Here is a 17,741-nt window from a genome sequence, read left to right on the forward strand (position 1 = left end):
GGGAAGAAGTGACGTGAGTTTGGGACCCCTAGCGGCTTGCTCTGGAACTGCAGGGATATATTCTTGAAAATATTCAAAAGGGGATAACTCAAGAACCGATTGACCGATCGTCATGATTTTTGGTATGTAGGTAGCTTAGGCGATGTTTAATATACTTATGTGACAATTATGCAAATATGGAAGTAATTTGCATAATTTATGGGGAAATTCTATAAATCAGCTGCATTCCATGATAGGACAATTGAAGCTTGTGACATTGGTAATTGACAACGAGAGAAACACAGGAAAATATTGATTATGTTAATAATGACTTAATTTGCATAATTAATGAGAAAATTTTATAATTATGTAATGATAACTGCCTGGAATTTCATACTTGTGGTATTTGAAAGTTTAGTTGAGGTGAACATCATTAAACATAATTTATTCATATCAGGCCCTCATTTGCATAATTTATTAGGAAATGCTAGAATGCATTGTTTGTTAATATAAGACTGTCTTTTGGTTGAGATTATGATAAAATGATATAATTCATGAAAATTAGGTTCCTATTTCTTAAATCAGGGGGGAATAATCTAATCTATAATTTGTCAGTCATAAAGATTAACATCATTTGGCGAAGGTATGAGATCGGGGAACTCTAGTTTCTCTTGCACTCACATGTGTACAGTGACTGTATGTGCCATAATCACGGCAGGCATGCAATTTTTACCTTCGCCAGGAAGGTTATGTTTTCAGGGGCGTTCGTGTATGTGTGTGTGTGTGTGTGTGTGTGTGTGTGTGTCTGTCTGTCTGTAAACACGATAACTTGAGAAGGCCTTGATGGATTGTCTTGATACTTGGTAGGTGGGTAGGTCTAGATGAGACCTCAAAATGATTAGATTTTGGGCCCCCTAGCGGCTTGTTATGGTACTGCAGCTGAAATTCCGGTTTTGATATCTCATGATCTAGAAATGCTGGGGTGATGAAATTTGGATGGTAGGTAGCTCTTGTGCTGGGGAAGAAGTGACGTGAGTTTGGGACCCCTAGCGGCTTGCTCTGGAACTGCAGGGATATATTCTTGAAGATATTCAAAAGGGGATAACTCAAGAACCGATTGACCGATCGTCATGATTTTTGGTATGTAGGTAGCTTAGGCGATGTTTAATATACTTATGTGACAATTATGCAAATATGGAAGTAATTTGCATAATTTATGGGGAAATTCTATAAATCAGCTGCATTCCATGATAGGACAATTGAAGCTTGTGACATTGGTAATTGACAACGAGAGAAACACAGGAAAATATTGATTATGTTAATAATGACTTAATTTGCATAATTAATGAGAAATTTTATAATTATGTAATGATAACTGCCTGGAATTTCATACTTGTGGTATTTGAAAGTTTAGTTGAGGTAAACATCATTAAACATAATTTATTCATATCAGGCCCTCATTTGCATAATTTATTAGGAAATGCTAGAATGCATTGTTTGTTAATATAAGACTGTCTTTTGGTTGAGATTATGATAAAATGATATAATTCATGAAAATTAGGTTCCTATTTCTTAAATCAGGGGGGAATAATCTAATCTATAATTTGTCAGTCATAAAGATTAACATCATTTGGCGAAGGTATGAGATCGGGGAACTCTAGTTTCTCTATGCGGGAATTTCAAAGTTCATCTTTCTTTGCAGTGGCTAGTTTGGGTAGAACCTCGTTCCAAAATTTGAGTTTCTCCGCCTTCAGCCCGACGCTAGTGGTCGGCTCTACGTCCAGCTTCATGTAGACCGGGTTGTCAGGTGTGTACTGAGGCCAGGTCGGCAGGGAGGGGCTGTCAGGGGGTCCGCCGGTGGAGTCAGAGGGATCGCTGCAACAGATCATGGTATTCAGTGAGATAATAGACCATACAAGATATCGCAATTTGAAAGGATACGCCTCCAAAACAATCCTGCGCCCTATCTAAAATGCCACCACTTTCTACTGTATCTACTAGCTGTGGGTTTATTATATGTACAGAAATATTGTTTTGGGTGGCTGAATTGTCAGTTTAATTGTTTGGTGTCCAAGTATTGACGGTTGCATAGAATGCAGGTGGGAGTTTTATAGACTGGTAATTAATAGGAAGGTCAGTAGTGTGCGGTATGTGGAGGAGTTCGGGAAGTGTTAACGCTATGATGCGCGATCGACTATAAGTTACATAATAATATTCCTTCCACAGTTCTAATACATTGGAAAACCCAATACGCTTCCCAGAAGTCTGAAATATCCAACTTCCTGCCTCTATTTGAATTGACTAGTTCGCAATACCTATACATACACGGCCGAAAAGAGTAAAATTATCCAAATAGATGGATACTATCCCAGGGGAGTTAGTCCGGTTTAAAGGAGTACAGTTTGCCGCTCTAAATCAGTAACTGTAAACTCCTTTAGAGTACTAATTCCCCTGGCATGATACCTGTGTATTTGGCCAATTTCTTAATTCAACCGCCTCTGAAGCGTGCATGGTAGAGGCTAAGTCCTTACCCAGTTCGCATGAAGTTTGCCCAGTACGCCATCATGCTCAGGCTGACGTGCTCGTCTGTCTTGGAGTAGGTTATGTTGTAACTGGCGGTGTCATCGATGAACGGCATTCCGTACACTACGAATATGTCGTCGCCGTGGTCACACCCCACCCAGTCTGGTCGGTTCGTGTGGATGGAAGGTCGGTACTGGTTCTCATAGAAGAAGACACGAGCGCTGGCATCTATTGATAAGGGTAAAAAAGAATTATATGAAGTACAAAACTATGTTTTGTGTATAGTTATAACAAAGTAAGAAAAAAGCACCGTTTGATATATTCATAGCCTGGAGGCCAGGCATTTTTCATTTCAGCAAGCTTCCCATAAAACAAGGAACATATAATATTTATTAGGACATACAAAGACAATTAGAATTTTAATTAATTTTAAAAAGATAATTAATGCAATAATAATACAAATAGAGTATCAAATTTAGCAACCGTTGAAGAAAATGTATTACATATCTAAACTGAAGTTATTACAATCGTAACTACTAAACAATAAAATCAGTAAGTATACAACTACTGATGGCCTTATTAGAAAATGAACACAGATTCGATGCCCAGGAGAAAAATATATTTGCACGGTTTGGTAGTTCGTATGCATATTGTTGTATACACTTGGTACATGTAATAACAAGTAAACGATCAAGTATCTAAACAGATCTCACCGGCATGTTTATCAGCCGCGAATACTGCGGGTCCCAGAAACAGGAAATCTCCATACAGATGAGAGAACTCGTACTCGATCGCCATGGGATCGTCTGATTTGGCTGGGTACATAGCCACGACGGCGTCCGCCATCCTGTCTATGTTTGGATTGTTCTGAGTATGGAAAATGAAGCAATGGTACGGAGAATAATTATTATTAATGTTTATTTCACTAAGGAGATAATGAATATGAATGGAATAGACCTTCAAGAATTCAAAGGGACTTAATTTGTTCAACAGATATTTTCGAAGATTATGGCATAATGGTATAGTATAATTAGTACTATTGTAGTATAATACAATGATGATGAAAATGAGGTATGCGACAACTATTGCATTTCTGAGACGTGACGGGGGGCGTTATAGACTTTTAACAACCTTTGACTCATTGCTAACGTCACGTATCCTGTGTGATTTGGTCAGATAACTGGAAAAGACTGAGTGACTACGTGGACAATTCCTGTGAGTTCAACTTTTTGAGTTGGAGCATTATGTTTTGACATTGGATAAATTGGATAAATCTTACCTGATAAACCTGTGACAACACTGTCTTCGTCAGTCTGCCAAAGTCTTCCTGGGATATCCCAGCCAGGGGGTCCCCTTGAATCGCAAACGGCAGCATCAGCCATCCGAACTCGTGGTTGCTAACACCAAGAAGATAGTCCGCTTTGTTGACGTCCCCTGCCTGCATCAGATCCATGGGCTGAGACGTCAGGAACGTTCCGTCCACTACAGCACCGAAATAAAGCGGACCGAGCTTCATTTGTAGGTCTTGGAACTTCTCCAAAAGCTCCTCGGGCGTCTTCTCTTTCAGACAGGCCGCTATGGTTGCCGTGTCCTCCGTCTCACAACCGGCCTCTTCCGCGAACAGCTTGGTGAGCTGAAGTGGTTGCGGGTTGACAGGCATTGTCGTGCAGGTGCCGCTTTGCGAGATGGCTCTCTGGAACAGACCATTGCTGAGGGGAGACAGGAGCTGGTAGGAGACGCTGACGCCGCCCGCAGACTCCCCAGCTATGGTGACTCTTCCTGGATCTCCACCGAAGTTTCGGATGTTCTCCTTCACCCATTCCATGGCACGGACCTGTATGTGTATAAAGAGACACACGCATGCTATTGTCACCATGCGATGGAAGCAAACGCTGTGACTTGATACATAACACTAAAATATAACACTAGATTATACTAGTATCATGTAAGCATAATTTTAGAATTGATTTTGATGTACTGCTCTCGATGTATCAAGCACTGACCTGATCCAGGAATCCGTAGTTTCCAGGAATGCTGTCGTCTCCCGTGCTGAGGAAACCCAGCACACCCAGACGGTAGTTGATGGAGACCACCACGACTTCTTGGTGAGCGGCAAATGCCTCAAATCCAGAAAATGACCCCATGCCCATGGACAGCCCACCTCCGTGGATCCAGAAAAGGACCTGAGGATAGTTGTATAAAAGTTGCTGGCTACATTGTTTCTGATACGTTAAAAGTTACTTGCTACAATGTTTCTGATACGTACTTTCTAAAGATATCCTTCTCAACATCTTTGTGCCATTCTAATTGCTTCAGGATGACCAAAATCTTGCTGATTTGGGTGCACCAATTGATATATGACTAAGATTGAAAACTAGATGATGTTGAATATTGTATTTAATATTCTATAAAGTCTCACCGGTAAGGCGGCGTCAGCTGCTACAGTCGGACTAAAGACCGTCAGCGTGAGGCAGTCCTCGCTCATGGTCATGTTCGTTCCAACTTTGTAAGGGAGGTCCATCGAGTTGAGGAACGTCAGATTTTGCGGACAGTAAGAACCTAAATCTACGGCCTCCCTGACCCCTTCCCAAGGGAGGGCAGGCTTGGGCGGGCGGTACCGGAGATCTCCGACAGGTGGCGCTGCGTACGGGATGGCGAGGTACGTGTAGATGGGCTTGTTTGGAAGGTCAGTGGCATACAGGACAGTCCCTCTCACCTGTCCAGACTCTGTTGACACAACTGGACACTCTTTCGTACCTGCGCATAAAATAAAAACAATAAATCAGAAATTTCAGACTTCCGGGAAGTGTTTTGGTGAATGTATTGTGACTATGGAGAAGGTATGATGTAGTACAATCTGGCATTATGCCAATTCTTGAATTTCTCCACATCCCACCCACAGTGTGCTGGGTCACCTTTAGGCTTGACGTCATGGATTCGTTGATACTTGAAGAGGAAACACAAATTCACAAACCAACCGTCCAAATGAAATGTTTCAGTTCAAAAGAATCATGAAAATTGTATGCCTAATCTTTTAGTATAGTCTATCTCTATAGGGCTTGAACAACTGTGTGGTCCAAGGGCTACGAAGCGGAGATGATAACGTTAACTGTAATTATAAAAGTGTGGGAAAGGACCGGATCTAAGGTACTATCTAATCACTTTTAATCTTCTTACCTGGAGCAGCAGCCAGATCTGGAATGACTTCGGTCCAAAGTTTTACTTTCTCCGGCTTGAATCCGACGCTGGTAGTCGGCACCACGTCCAGCTTCATGTAGACCGGGTTGTCAGGTGTGTACTGAGGCCAGGTCGGCAGGGAGGGGCTGTCAGGGGGTCCGCCGGTGGAGTCGGAGGGATCGCTGCAACAGATCAATAGATTAATGAAGAACTTCAAGTACCAAGAACCGGTAACTCGATATGAATTATTATGCCACCGAAATACTTCCAGTATTAAATGTTGCCGTATACTATTTGGGTGGGCTTTTTACCTCTGTGTACAGATGTATTGTTTTTAAGTTATTTTGCTACGCTGGGCACGTCGGGGACAATATTAATGACCGGAAGTTAGGTAAAAGATCCGAGAAAGCTGCAAGGAAAGACTATCTCATTTTTTGTCTGCCATTTCTTGCTATATGCATGTCTGTTTCCTTACGTAAGCCAACTGAAAAATTCACCAACTGCAGAATCAGTATTAAATTCACGATAATTAAGCGGTAAACTTCAAACAAAAGAAATTCGGAAAAAAATTCTGTTTTCGATTTGGTCTATGTATAAAGTGGCCAGTGTTTATATATTTACCCAGTTCGTGCAAAGTTCGCCCACTGCGCCATGGTATTGAGACTGAATTGTCGGTCCTCCTTTGTGTAGTTTTGTGGTTCAGTGTATCCTTCGGTAAACGGGAGTCCCCAGATCGCCACAAGATCGTCTCCGTGTTCACATCCAACCCAGTCCGGTCTGTTCGGGAAGATGGACGGTCGGTAGTTGTTCTCGTAGAGGAACACACGGGCACCGGCATCTGTCAATAACATTGATTAGAGAATACTGTAAGATGTTGGACACTGAACAAGAAATTTAAAAAAATCAATTAGTCACATTTGCTGCTTGCTATATTCCTATGTCGAAACATCACATTATATCATAACTTTCAATATCCTATACGCACTGAGGATTGGCACTAATTTTTCAAGGAAAAAATATTGAGGTTAAGAAAAAGAAAACACAGTTGAGTTTACTTGTTATTTCACTCGCTTTCAACATAGTTACATGTATACTGTCAGGTCATACTATCTCAGATATGTTAGATTTGTGCATGTGGATACAATGCATTATCGAGATACAAAAGTCATGTATCCAAAAGGTACTCACTGGCATGGCTTTCTACGACAAGTATTGTCGGACCGGTGAACCAGGCATCGCCATTGATGTGTGTGAACTCGTACAGAATCGCCATCGGGTCGTCGGGCGTAGTCGGTTGGTACGCAGCGACGACGGTATCAACTATTTTGTCGAAATTCGGATTGCCCTACGAGTGATCCCAAAGGCAACAATGAATAAAGGTAAACGATTGTCTGATCATAGAGTGGTAGTTTTCAAAACAATTAAAAAGTGATATTAAATTAAAAACTGTTGAGTACTCACCTGGTAGGAAAAAGACATCACGGCCTTCACTGCGTTGACAAATTGCTCTTGGGATATCCCATTTTCATAGTCTTCAAGGACGTAAGAAAGGCCCAGCCATCCACCCTCGTGATTGTTGAACCCAAGAAGATAATCTGCTGTGTTGATTTCTCCTTTGTCCATCAGCTCTTTAGGGTCAGCAGTTAGAAATGTCCCATCCACCACCGGCACAAGGTACATCAATGGCCCGAAGCTCGCGAAGGCCTCTAGCAGCTCCTCGGGTGACTTCTCTTTCAGACAGGCTGTTATGACTGCCGTGTCCTCCGTCTCACAACCGGCCTTTTCTGCAAACATCTTGGTGACTGTGAGTGGATCGGGGTTGACGGGAAATGTTTTCCAGGTACCGCTCTGAGAGATGGCTCTCTGGAACAGACCTTTACTGAGGGGTGACAGGAGATGGTAGGAGACACTGATAGCGCCTGCTGACTCTCCAAATATGGTGACTCTGTCAGGATCTCCGCCGAAGTTTCGGATGTTCTCCTTTATCCATTTCATAGCATGGACCTGTACGGTAAGAACGTTCCTGTCAGTAGACCATACCTACAAAACTGACTAAAGCTAAGGTCCCAATTGGGAAAAGGGGCCCTGGCGGGTAGTTCCCGGGCTGTTTTTTGCCACTTTCGGGCGGGACCCCGACGTGGCCCCGCGGGGCACCCTGCGGCTACCGGGCTATTTTTTGGACCGTCGGGGCCCCGATAAGAATTTAATTCTGAGTTAAATTCTACCCGGGCCCCGCTGACAACAAGACGCCGTGACCTCATCGTGAGAACACCGGGAGGTACCCCTCCGGTTGCCGGCATTCCACCGGGACACACTTCTTACGTCACAGACCAGATGAACAGAATAAAGGTGTATACTTCGTAAACCCGGGTAAAATGTGTGACCTCACAGATCAAATGATCACAACAAATACGTGAGTTCTGCATTACGTATAGGTCAATACAAGACATCGTCAGAGAATCTGCTGGGTACCTGCCGGATACCGACCAAAGAGGGTGACAAAATTTCTAACAAAATGCTACTGAAGGAAACTTTTAATTGTGACCACGACAGCCGATGCCCGCTCGACTCCTGAACCCGGCCGGGGCCAGCCGGGGCTACATCCCCGACGGGCACCGGCGTAATTGGGACCTTAGCTTAACTAAGGGAATAACATTATGTTTTTAAATAGATAAATGGATCATCAGTGACCCCAAAGCAATACTACCTTATCGGGAAGTTAAGAATAAAAAAGGTAATAAATTTGTGTATCTATATTGCATTGGCATAATCCATGACGTTGCTCTGCCACTGACCTGGTCCAGAAATCCGTAGTTTCCTGGCATGTTGTCGTCTCCCGTGCTGAGGAAACCCAGCACACCCAGACGGTAGTTGAAGGAGACCACCACGACGTCTTGGTGAGCGGCGATAGCCTCCCATCCAGGAGGTGAACCATAGAATACCGATAAACCTCCCCCGTGGATCCACAGAAGCACCTGCAGAGTATATGTCATTGAGTCAGATATTTATATAATGCCTTGTACTGTGAAAGTGTTGTAAATTTGTATTGATTCAATATAAAATTACGTACAGTAGAGGATTTTGGAAGAATTCAAACTTACAGATTTTCTCTTTTACAGTGCAAGAAGTTTTTACTGGAAACTTGTAATGCATTAAAAAAGAATTCAGCAATATTCAGATTCCTTTTACACGAAGGATATTACTAAATCAGACAACCTCGGCTTTAACCCTATCTAGACCGGGCTTTTTTGAGCAAGATTTGACCGGGGGGGGGGCTCTTTCGGCCCCCCCCTCAGAACTCGCTAACGGTATGTCGTATGGCTACCAAATTTTCAGAGGATGGTGTACTAGTTAAAATTTATCATATCTACAATTTTTTTGTCATTATGACGTAATATGACGTCATTATTGCGGTAGATAGGCTATTCCCTGAAAACTAAATGGTATACAACATAACTTTACCAAAAGTGTTTATGACAGAATATTAGTGTACTAAGTCTTATGTTGCCCATAGCAACACCGGTGACGTCATAAAATGACGTCATACATATTTAAGATATCCGCCATCTTGGATCATCAATGTTGAATTTTCAAAAATAGTTTTTTTCGTGATAAAGCCTAAAATACATTGTAAACATACCAAAGACCTTCATTTAAACCTTTTTTGGAAAAAGAAATGGAAGTATTGATGAAATTTTAAGGAAAATAACTTGTATATACCTGTTCTAATGATATGGTCCGCCATCTTGGATTTTGGCCAATGACGTCATCAAATTAGCATAAATTATGCATATTTAATGATAAAATTTACATAAATTCATATGGGATGTTATTAATATTAGAAACCATGAGTAACTTGACATAAAACCCATAAAATTCTATTGTTGAAACAAAAATTACTAAATTTAGCAAAAAATGCCTGTCAGAAACCCGTTGCCATGGCAACACAAAAAATTACTATCTTATTCCAATGATAGAAAATTGTTGCCAACAATATTTTAGGAAAAGTCACCAAGTTTGGTCGTTCTAGCCCTAGCCATTCAGACGCTATGTGACATCAAAGTTGGCGCGGGCACTTTTAGCCCCCCCCCCCGGTCTAGATAGGGTTAAATTAAACATTGTTTCATGTTGTGCTCTCATTTAACATATGAACACAAATACTACATGAATCATGCATCTTAAAATGACGGAAAGTTGTAAAATGATATCAGCATATGTTAATTAATTAATTCATATTCTTATGTTTGTTAGATATTGTCAAATTTACCGGTAAAGCGGCGTCCGGTGCCACAGTTGGAGTGTAGACGTTGACTGTGAGACAGTCCTCGCTCTCGGTCATGCCCTTCCCAAACTCCATTGGAAAGTCAAGCGTGTTGAGCATGGACATATTTTGTGGACAGTAGGGCCCGACTTCAACAGCGTCCCTGACTCCCTCCCACGGTACTGCAGGCTGGGGCGGGCGGTACCGGAGATCTCCGACAGGTGGCGCTGCGTACGGGATGCCCAGGAAAGTGTAGATCGGTTTGTCGGGAAGGTCGGTTGTGTGGGTGGTTGTTCCACGGACTTGTCCAGTTACCGTTGACACGACTGGACCGTCATTCTGGGCACCTGTACAGTAAGAAATTAATCTTAGGCAACTTATGACACTTTTATGACCCAAAATCCATACATGTCTCTAATTTGACGAAGACAAAGGTTAAGTTTAAAAATCCAAGATGGCGGACGATACTATGTTCCACTCAGGTATAGAGCGTTTCCTCATGACGTCATAGGGACATCAACATGGGGGCAGGCGCAGCTTTTTGTATTTGAGGGAATCGTGGTTGATTCATTTGTGTGTACATAAACCTCTATAAAATTCTCGGTCATGCGATACATAGTTTTGGAGCGGGCGCTATATATAAAAGAAAAACTGCTTTTTCAAATCAATCCAATTAATATGAGTTACAAATCCAGACCATAGGCATTGTACGAACAACTGTAGAAAAAGATCCCGTTGCTTTGAGAAATTGACATTCATTAATACAGTTCCAAAAAAGGTTGGCTCAACACTTATTTTACTAAAACTTAGTTGCCTAGTACAGTATTTAACAGCCTTCTGCCGTATTACTTGCACTGCTGTGTTGCCAAAGGGCTACAAAAACGGATTTAGCACCACCCTATACCCCACGAGGATTTTACTGGCTTACTATGTATATTTCATACTTTTCGTACCTGCAGCAACTAAATCAGGAATGACTTCGTTCCAAAGTTTTATTTTCTCCGGCTTGACCCCGACGCCAGTGGTTGGCTCTACGTCCAGCTTCATGTAGACCGGGTTGTCAGGTGTGTACTGAGGCCAGGTCGGCAGGGAGGGGCTGTCAGGAGGTCCGCCGGTGGAGTTGGAGGGATCGCTGAAACAGATTGTCAAATTTAGTGGAGACTCAACGTGATATTATATTAAAGAATCTAGAAGATAGCAGGATATGAATAAATATGTCACCCAAATGCCCATACTTCAAGCCTTACATGTACATGCTGCTGTTCACCATTTATGTTGCACCCTGGGCGCATTGCTTCCTTGGCTGAAGGGTTGTTTTTCATTGTTTTGCAGTGCCTTCCGTGGTAATTGTACCATAGATATGCTGGGAATGTATGTCGGGTAAAATGGCAGGAAATTAGGTCAAAAATCCGGCAAAGGCAATCTCATATCCTATTCTCAAATTCCTGCTACATTTACATGCTGTTGCATTATGGGAACCAAATTCATAGACAGTTTAGCGGGAAATTTACAATAATGAATGTCGAATAATGTCAAATATTTTACTGAGGTATGAGATCTATGATTTCTTGTCTATGTATGAAGTTCTTACCCAGTCCGTGCGAAGTTTGCCCAGTAGGCCATCATGATGAGGCTGAACTTCTCGTCATCTTTGGTGTACTTTTGTTCCTTAATCTCCATGAACGGGAATCCCCAGATCATGAAAAGATCGTCTGCGTGGTCACTCCCCACCCAGTCGGGTCTGTTCGGGTGGATGGACGGTCGGTACTCGTTCTCGTAAAGGAAGATACGAGCACCGGCATCTGTCAAGCAGGATTCAAGAACGTTAAAAACATTTATAGATTGTTGAAACAACATTTATACAATGTTGAACAGTTTCTAAACTAGTTAAATGGTGACTGGAGCAAACACCAAAATTTCTTATTCAAAGCTTTACTGTTAAACAGTGTCTAAGTCATTATAAGTGTCATCCTGGTTAAAGAACACATAAATATATGCAGGCAAAACCTTTTCGAAAGCATATCAAATTCGTATCAGAAAGGCGAGGTATTCAAGTGGTACTTGCCTGCATGCTTTTCTGCAGCCAGCATCGTAGGACCTATAAACGTAGAATCTCCGTTTACATGTGTAAATTGCAACAGGATCGCCAGAGGGTCGTCGGGCGTAGTCGGCCGATACTCAGCGACGACGGCGTCCAACATTTTTTCCACATTTGGATTGCCCTGTGGGTGATACCAAATTCAAGATTAAGTAGTGTAGTCATTTTTTTAATTATGGTTCAAAAATCCGTACTAACACAACAAAGATATATCGCTCAATTTTTGTAACCCAATATAACTCAAATGTTTGTGACTAATATTGACGGGGGGCGTAACAAACTTCATGACACACGTCTTTGCAAGGTCGCTGTACTTTTGATGTGTGACTAGAGCTGTGTACCGGTACGCAGTACCGATACTGTACCGGAAAAATTGATTAGGTACAGGTCCAAAATACCTACTCCCTCAGTACCGGTACTGTACCTAAACAATTTCACACCAATTTTATGCCTATTTGTGACCTCAAATGTGTATAAAGGTGGTTAACAATGGGTCCCTGTGTAAGGACAGCGTGTTCATGAAAACAAAACACTTAGTTTTGCCTATATTTTATCTGAGCATTCGCCATAAACAAAGAATAAACCTTATCTATCAAGTTTATTTATGTTTTTTGTTATTGAAGGAGTTCAGAAGACCATATAAATTGGTCGAATTGTTCAGGTACAGGTTCAGGTCCGGACCTGTACCTAAACCTGTGTACCTGTACCTGTACCTGTACCTAAAATTTGTTTAGGTACACAGCTCTATGTGTGACTGAAGTCCTCTATTTTTATAACCTAAATGTCCGACATATTTACCTGGTAAAACATTGACAATGCTGCCCTTAGTAGTTTGACGAATTCCTCTTGCGACATGCCGTCACGAGGGTCCCCTTCCATGCCGGATGCCGACAGCGCCAACCACCCCATCTCGTGGTTGTTGAAACCCAGAAGATAATCTACTGTGTTGATTTCTCCTTTGTCCATCAGTTCCATGGGGTCAGTCGTCAGAAATGTCCCATCCACCACCGGCACAAGAAATGGTATAAACCCTAGAGCAGCGAATGCTTCTAGCAGCTCCTCGGGCGTCTTCTCTTTCAGACAGGCCGTTATGACTGCCGTGTCCTCCGTCTCACAACCGGCCTTTTCTGCAAACATCTTGGTGACTGTGAGTGGATCGGGGTTGACGGGAAATGTTTTCCAGGTACCGCTCTGAGAGATGGCTCTCTGGAACAGACCTTTACTGAGTGGTGAGAGGAGATGGTAGGAGACACTGATACCACCTGCTGACTCTCCAAATATGGTGACTCTGTCGGGATCTCCACCGAAGTTTCGGATGTTCTCCTTCACCCATTTCATAGCATGGACCTGTATTGTAAGAACATTGTTGTTGTCAATAGACAATATCTACAAAACGTACGTACTAAGAGACTAACATGTTTTGGTGAATGTATTAGGACCTGGTCGACGGGATTGTATGATGTAATTTAAACGGGTATGACACCACTTCCTGAATTCTTCCACGTACCACCCACTCTCACTAACCGGTGCTTGCTTAGTCACACGTTAATGCTTGGCCTTCCTGTCAATTATCTGTCAAAATCACCTCCTAGCCACTTTCATCGCGAAGCCATTAAAACAAACTTACGACTCAACCCATGCTTCCGGAAGCAAAACAACAACAACAACAAAAATAGTTAATAATTTTATATTGGCACCATCAGTGACGTTCCTCAGCCACTGACCTGATCCAGGAATCCGTAGTTTCCTGGCATGTTGTCGTCCCCCGTGCTGAGGAAACCCAGCACACCCAGACGGTAGTTGATGGAGACCACCACGACGTCTTGGTGAGCGGCGAGAGCCTCCCATCCTGGAGGGGATCCAAATCCAATCATCAAAGCTCCCCCGTGGATCCACAGCAAGACCTGCAAAGATAAGGAATAGGAAGTTTCAGACGTCTGGAAATTATTTCAACTTTTCATTATCTTCAACTTTACCTCATTTCCGATGTCTGCTGTCAACATTACCCCACCCGCGTGCTGTCAACCTAATCTCCAGTTTCCTGTGCATGATATTTTAGCTTTCCGTCATTCTGCCTGTCAATCTCGCCCGCCCCCGTGCTGTCAACCTATTCTGTCTGGACAGACACATAAACTCACAGCTCTGCTACCCAAAATAATACTTCCGAATCGGGAAAAACTATTCATCAAAGCTATATCTAAAGGATCCAGTACTTCAGATCAACGAAAATATATATATTGTCTTTTGGAATGCAAAAATTATTGCCGATTCAATGACGTAATTTTTTGTACAAAAATAATTCTTTCAAGAATAGAAAATACACTTCTAAACATTATTCTATGTAGTTTTACTTTTAAACAAAGAAGTTTGTACATGTATATACGTTACGATGTAGGAACATTAGCGTATGGCATTATACTTTCCAATATTCAGATACATGTACAAATTTACCGGTAAAGGAGTGTCCGGTGCCACAGTTGGAGTGTAGACGTTGACTGTGAGACAGTCCTCGCTCGTGGTCATGTTCTCTCCAAACTCCTCTGGAAAGTCATGGTCCATCGCGTTGAAGCTGGTGAGGTTTTGTGGACAGTAAGACCCGTATTCCACAGCGTCCCTGACTCCCTCCCACGGTACTGCAGGCTGGGGCGGGCGGTACCGGAGATCTCCGACAGGTGGCGCTGCGTACGGGACGCCCAGGAAAGTGTAGATCGGTTTGTCGGGAAGGTCGGTTGTGTGGGTGGTTGTTCCACGGACTTGTCCAGTTACGGTGGCCACAACTGGGCCGTCATCTTGACCAGCTGTAGCACCTAATGGGATTTAAGATATATACTATGTAAATTGATTTATCATGACTATATAGTTACGTATTATTTGGACTTAGGTTATGTATATTGTTATATTTTAGCTAACTGACCACTTCCTTCATGAAGCGGAAAAGCGGAAAGCAGGCCAATTTGATTTATTTTATTATTTATTTATGTGATTTATTATTCTTTAATGAATAAATGAAGGTGCCTACAAACAAACAACTACAACACATGTAATGGGTTTCCAGTTGCTAGGTAACCAATGGTGGCAGACTGTTGTCTTATTACGAAAAAAAACCGCATTAGTGATCAGGTGTTAACCTTTGACCTCGAGCATGCACAATTTACACGAAGACAATTTGGAAAGAAACATTTCCAGTGTTTCATTTTTTTGCGACATTTGGAAGTCGTATCATTTTTAAAAAACCGGTTCTGGAAAGACGTGGCTAAATGTTGTAAAGACATCCGTAAACCAGGGAGCCCGGACCGGATTCTTATATCTGCTTGGGGACTACTACTGTGGCAGGACAAGGTCGTGCAAAGGTCGTTAGGCGTATTCTCCAAGCAGATGCAGGGTCAAGACAGTGATTTCCGCTAGCCAGAACCGGAATCCCGTCTTGCTAGCCTTGTTTTGTTGCCAACTTCGCTACAACACGTGCTGGTACCAACGTTTGGAGCGGACCAAATAACATATATGGGATTTCCGGCTAGTTTTCGAGGAGAATTTACCCGCTCAATTTACCAACACCTCTTTTAGTCCGTCCCCGTTTTTTTGTCTCCCAACCCCACCCCCCTCAGTAGAGGGTGGGTGGTAATAAACGAACACTACAGAAATAATTGCGGCAAATTCACGCGTACAGCAACGAGACTGAGCCGCACCCTACATCTGCTTGGAAATTGGGCCCCGCGCACACATTGTTTACATAGCGGGCCACTGAGAGTATGTTGACCTTTCACATCTGACATGTGTACATAAGGTGCAGGTACGAGACGTTATAGCTGGTAACGTGGGTATGTGTGTCTGCTTCGATAAAGGGACACTCTAGTTTACACATTAGAATGAAGTTGTATTATGAAATCACAGGCACTGATTTGAACATGCTGAATGCAAACTTAAATTTATGAAGAATTCGCCCGTGCAGTGCAAAACCGGTTCGTGAGATTAAGGAGTTCTTGCCAGGTATCCCCACATGTATTCGTCTTGAAAAAGATTCCACGATCTTGTCGTAAGTCTGTCGGCGAGGCTATTAGCCAACTGTCCGAGAGATATCTACGACAGAACCTCATTGACACGACAAATGTACCGTAAGTCCCAAGGACAGCCTCAAATTACATTTTGCATTGTCATGAACCTTAGTTAAACGCAAGACTGACCTAAGAGTGCCACAACCGAAGGTCGTATTACGTCAAATTACGTGGCCTAACAATGCCGATCCATTCAGGCGTCACCCTGCTTAAAAAAGCTCTTTACCTAATATCGATCTAGCCCGAGGCAGTAGTGCACTGTGACCCGTAACGTGTGTAATCATGTTCTTAGCGAAGGGAGCTTACTCTCATGCATAATGCAGGTAGCACCGCTGCCCTCCCCCTAACATACTGCAGTGGCGTACTGGAAACTTTTCAAATAGCGAGGCTACCCGTGCGGACAAAAATTAACTGTACTTTATATTGTGCTTAAAACAGTACTGATCACAGTAATGCAAGATAACACATAATACTATATGATAAATAGACATTGGCTGCATGGCCTTGCCTATTTTTACACAGCGCTGGATAGCATCCTCTATAGTTAGTAAGGCAGCAGACTTACCCAAACAGCAGAGCAGCAGCGGGACGACCGTAGCGAGCACGCGAGCTGCCATGTTCGGAGCGGTCCTGTACATGACTGCCTGGGGGGTGTGCCTCGGCTGTACAGCACAGGGGTGACCTTGGGGTCGTTACCATGGGAACCAACGTCCTTTAGGTCACTAGGCATCATTGACTCAATGAAGTCAGCGTATCATTGCGTGCTGTTACTTCATCTTTCTGCTAGGTACATGTGTCACTCATGTAGTAACAAGTAGAGAACTTGAGTCTATGCATAAAGAAGAAGAGTGACTATTTGACTGTAGAATTTTTTTACATTTGCCTGTTAATAAATTTTTAGTTGATTTTAGAACATTCAGAACATGTAAGAAAATTTGGGAAAGTGATTTTTCAAATTTGTTTACATGCTCAAAGAGTGAAGGTATAAAACTAACATGTACATGTTTCTCAGCTATGAATATAACATTATCAAAGATGTACGTACATGTATGTACGTCCGCTAATACATCGTCTAATTCCTATACTACGAATCGTAAAGAAGAGTATTTTAATGCAAGTCTATTTCAGCCAAGTGAAACACAATAACGTGTTCCTCTGAAACAAAGGAACCACACGACGTGTGGTGTTATGTTAACCCGTGACTTTGGAACGTTTTGTTTATTTTGGTTGTACTACTCTCGATTTCTTCCAGAAAACTGTAACGTTATGCTCTAGCTCTTTATTTTCTTCACAGTTTCTGCATTTTTCTGCATGTGTGACAAACCAGTTCTTGTACAGAGAATGTAATTCCTTTTAGGATTAAACTTGTGTTTACAGAAACGTCAGGGATATATTTAAAGTGCATTACGTACATGTATGTGTAGTACTATGTAACATCCGGTGTGACGTGACCTGATTTAACACCGGTGTTAGCGAGTATGGCATTACATACCAAATATGGCAATAGGTGTCGTACAACTCAAATGTTATCATTTCTGAGGATGGTTGGCCCAGTTATGTCATCATTGATAAGGAACGGGCAGAGTTTATCAAAGTCTCACAATCCACCCGAAAGTCATTCGTGTTCTTAACACCGTTTAATCCCGTCTCT

At 42.4% G+C, this 17,741-nt stretch overlaps 1 protein-coding gene across 1 annotated transcript in view; it reads right to left on the minus strand.

The window, feature by feature from the left end:
• Positions 1-16,783, minus strand: part of LOC109483411 — a 17,423-nt gene extending 640 nt beyond the window's left edge. Inside the window, exons 1-19 of the mRNA XM_019786422.1 lie at positions 16,656-16,783; positions 14,490-14,845; positions 13,763-13,942; positions 12,837-13,385; positions 12,006-12,162; positions 11,532-11,742; positions 10,894-11,072; positions 9,947-10,287; positions 8,475-8,654; positions 7,141-7,683; positions 6,868-7,024; positions 6,301-6,517; positions 5,680-5,861; positions 4,922-5,259; positions 4,506-4,685; positions 3,782-4,336; positions 3,216-3,369; positions 2,511-2,730; positions 1,641-1,854 (exon numbers count right to left, since the gene is read on the minus strand). Of these exons, the coding sequence (XP_019641981.1) occupies positions 1,659-1,854; positions 2,511-2,730; positions 3,216-3,369; positions 3,782-4,336; positions 4,506-4,685; positions 4,922-5,259; positions 5,680-5,861; positions 6,301-6,517; positions 6,868-7,024; positions 7,141-7,683; positions 8,475-8,654; positions 9,947-10,287; positions 10,894-11,072; positions 11,532-11,742; positions 12,006-12,162; positions 12,837-13,385; positions 13,763-13,942; positions 14,490-14,845; positions 16,656-16,728 (4,968 nt within the window). The 5' untranslated portion in view covers positions 16,729-16,783 and the 3' untranslated portion in view covers positions 1,641-1,658. The remainder of the gene's footprint in view (positions 1-1,640; positions 1,855-2,510; positions 2,731-3,215; positions 3,370-3,781; positions 4,337-4,505; positions 4,686-4,921; positions 5,260-5,679; positions 5,862-6,300; positions 6,518-6,867; positions 7,025-7,140; positions 7,684-8,474; positions 8,655-9,946; positions 10,288-10,893; positions 11,073-11,531; positions 11,743-12,005; positions 12,163-12,836; positions 13,386-13,762; positions 13,943-14,489; positions 14,846-16,655) is intronic.
• Between the last annotated feature and the right edge of the window lie 958 nt (positions 16,784-17,741).

Source organism: Branchiostoma belcheri, unplaced genomic scaffold (assembly GCF_001625305.1).
Source record: "Branchiostoma belcheri isolate BF01 breed outbred unplaced genomic scaffold, Haploidv18h27 scaffold64, whole genome shotgun sequence".
NCBI classification, from domain to species: Eukaryota; Metazoa; Chordata; class Leptocardii; order Amphioxiformes; family Branchiostomatidae; genus Branchiostoma; species Branchiostoma belcheri.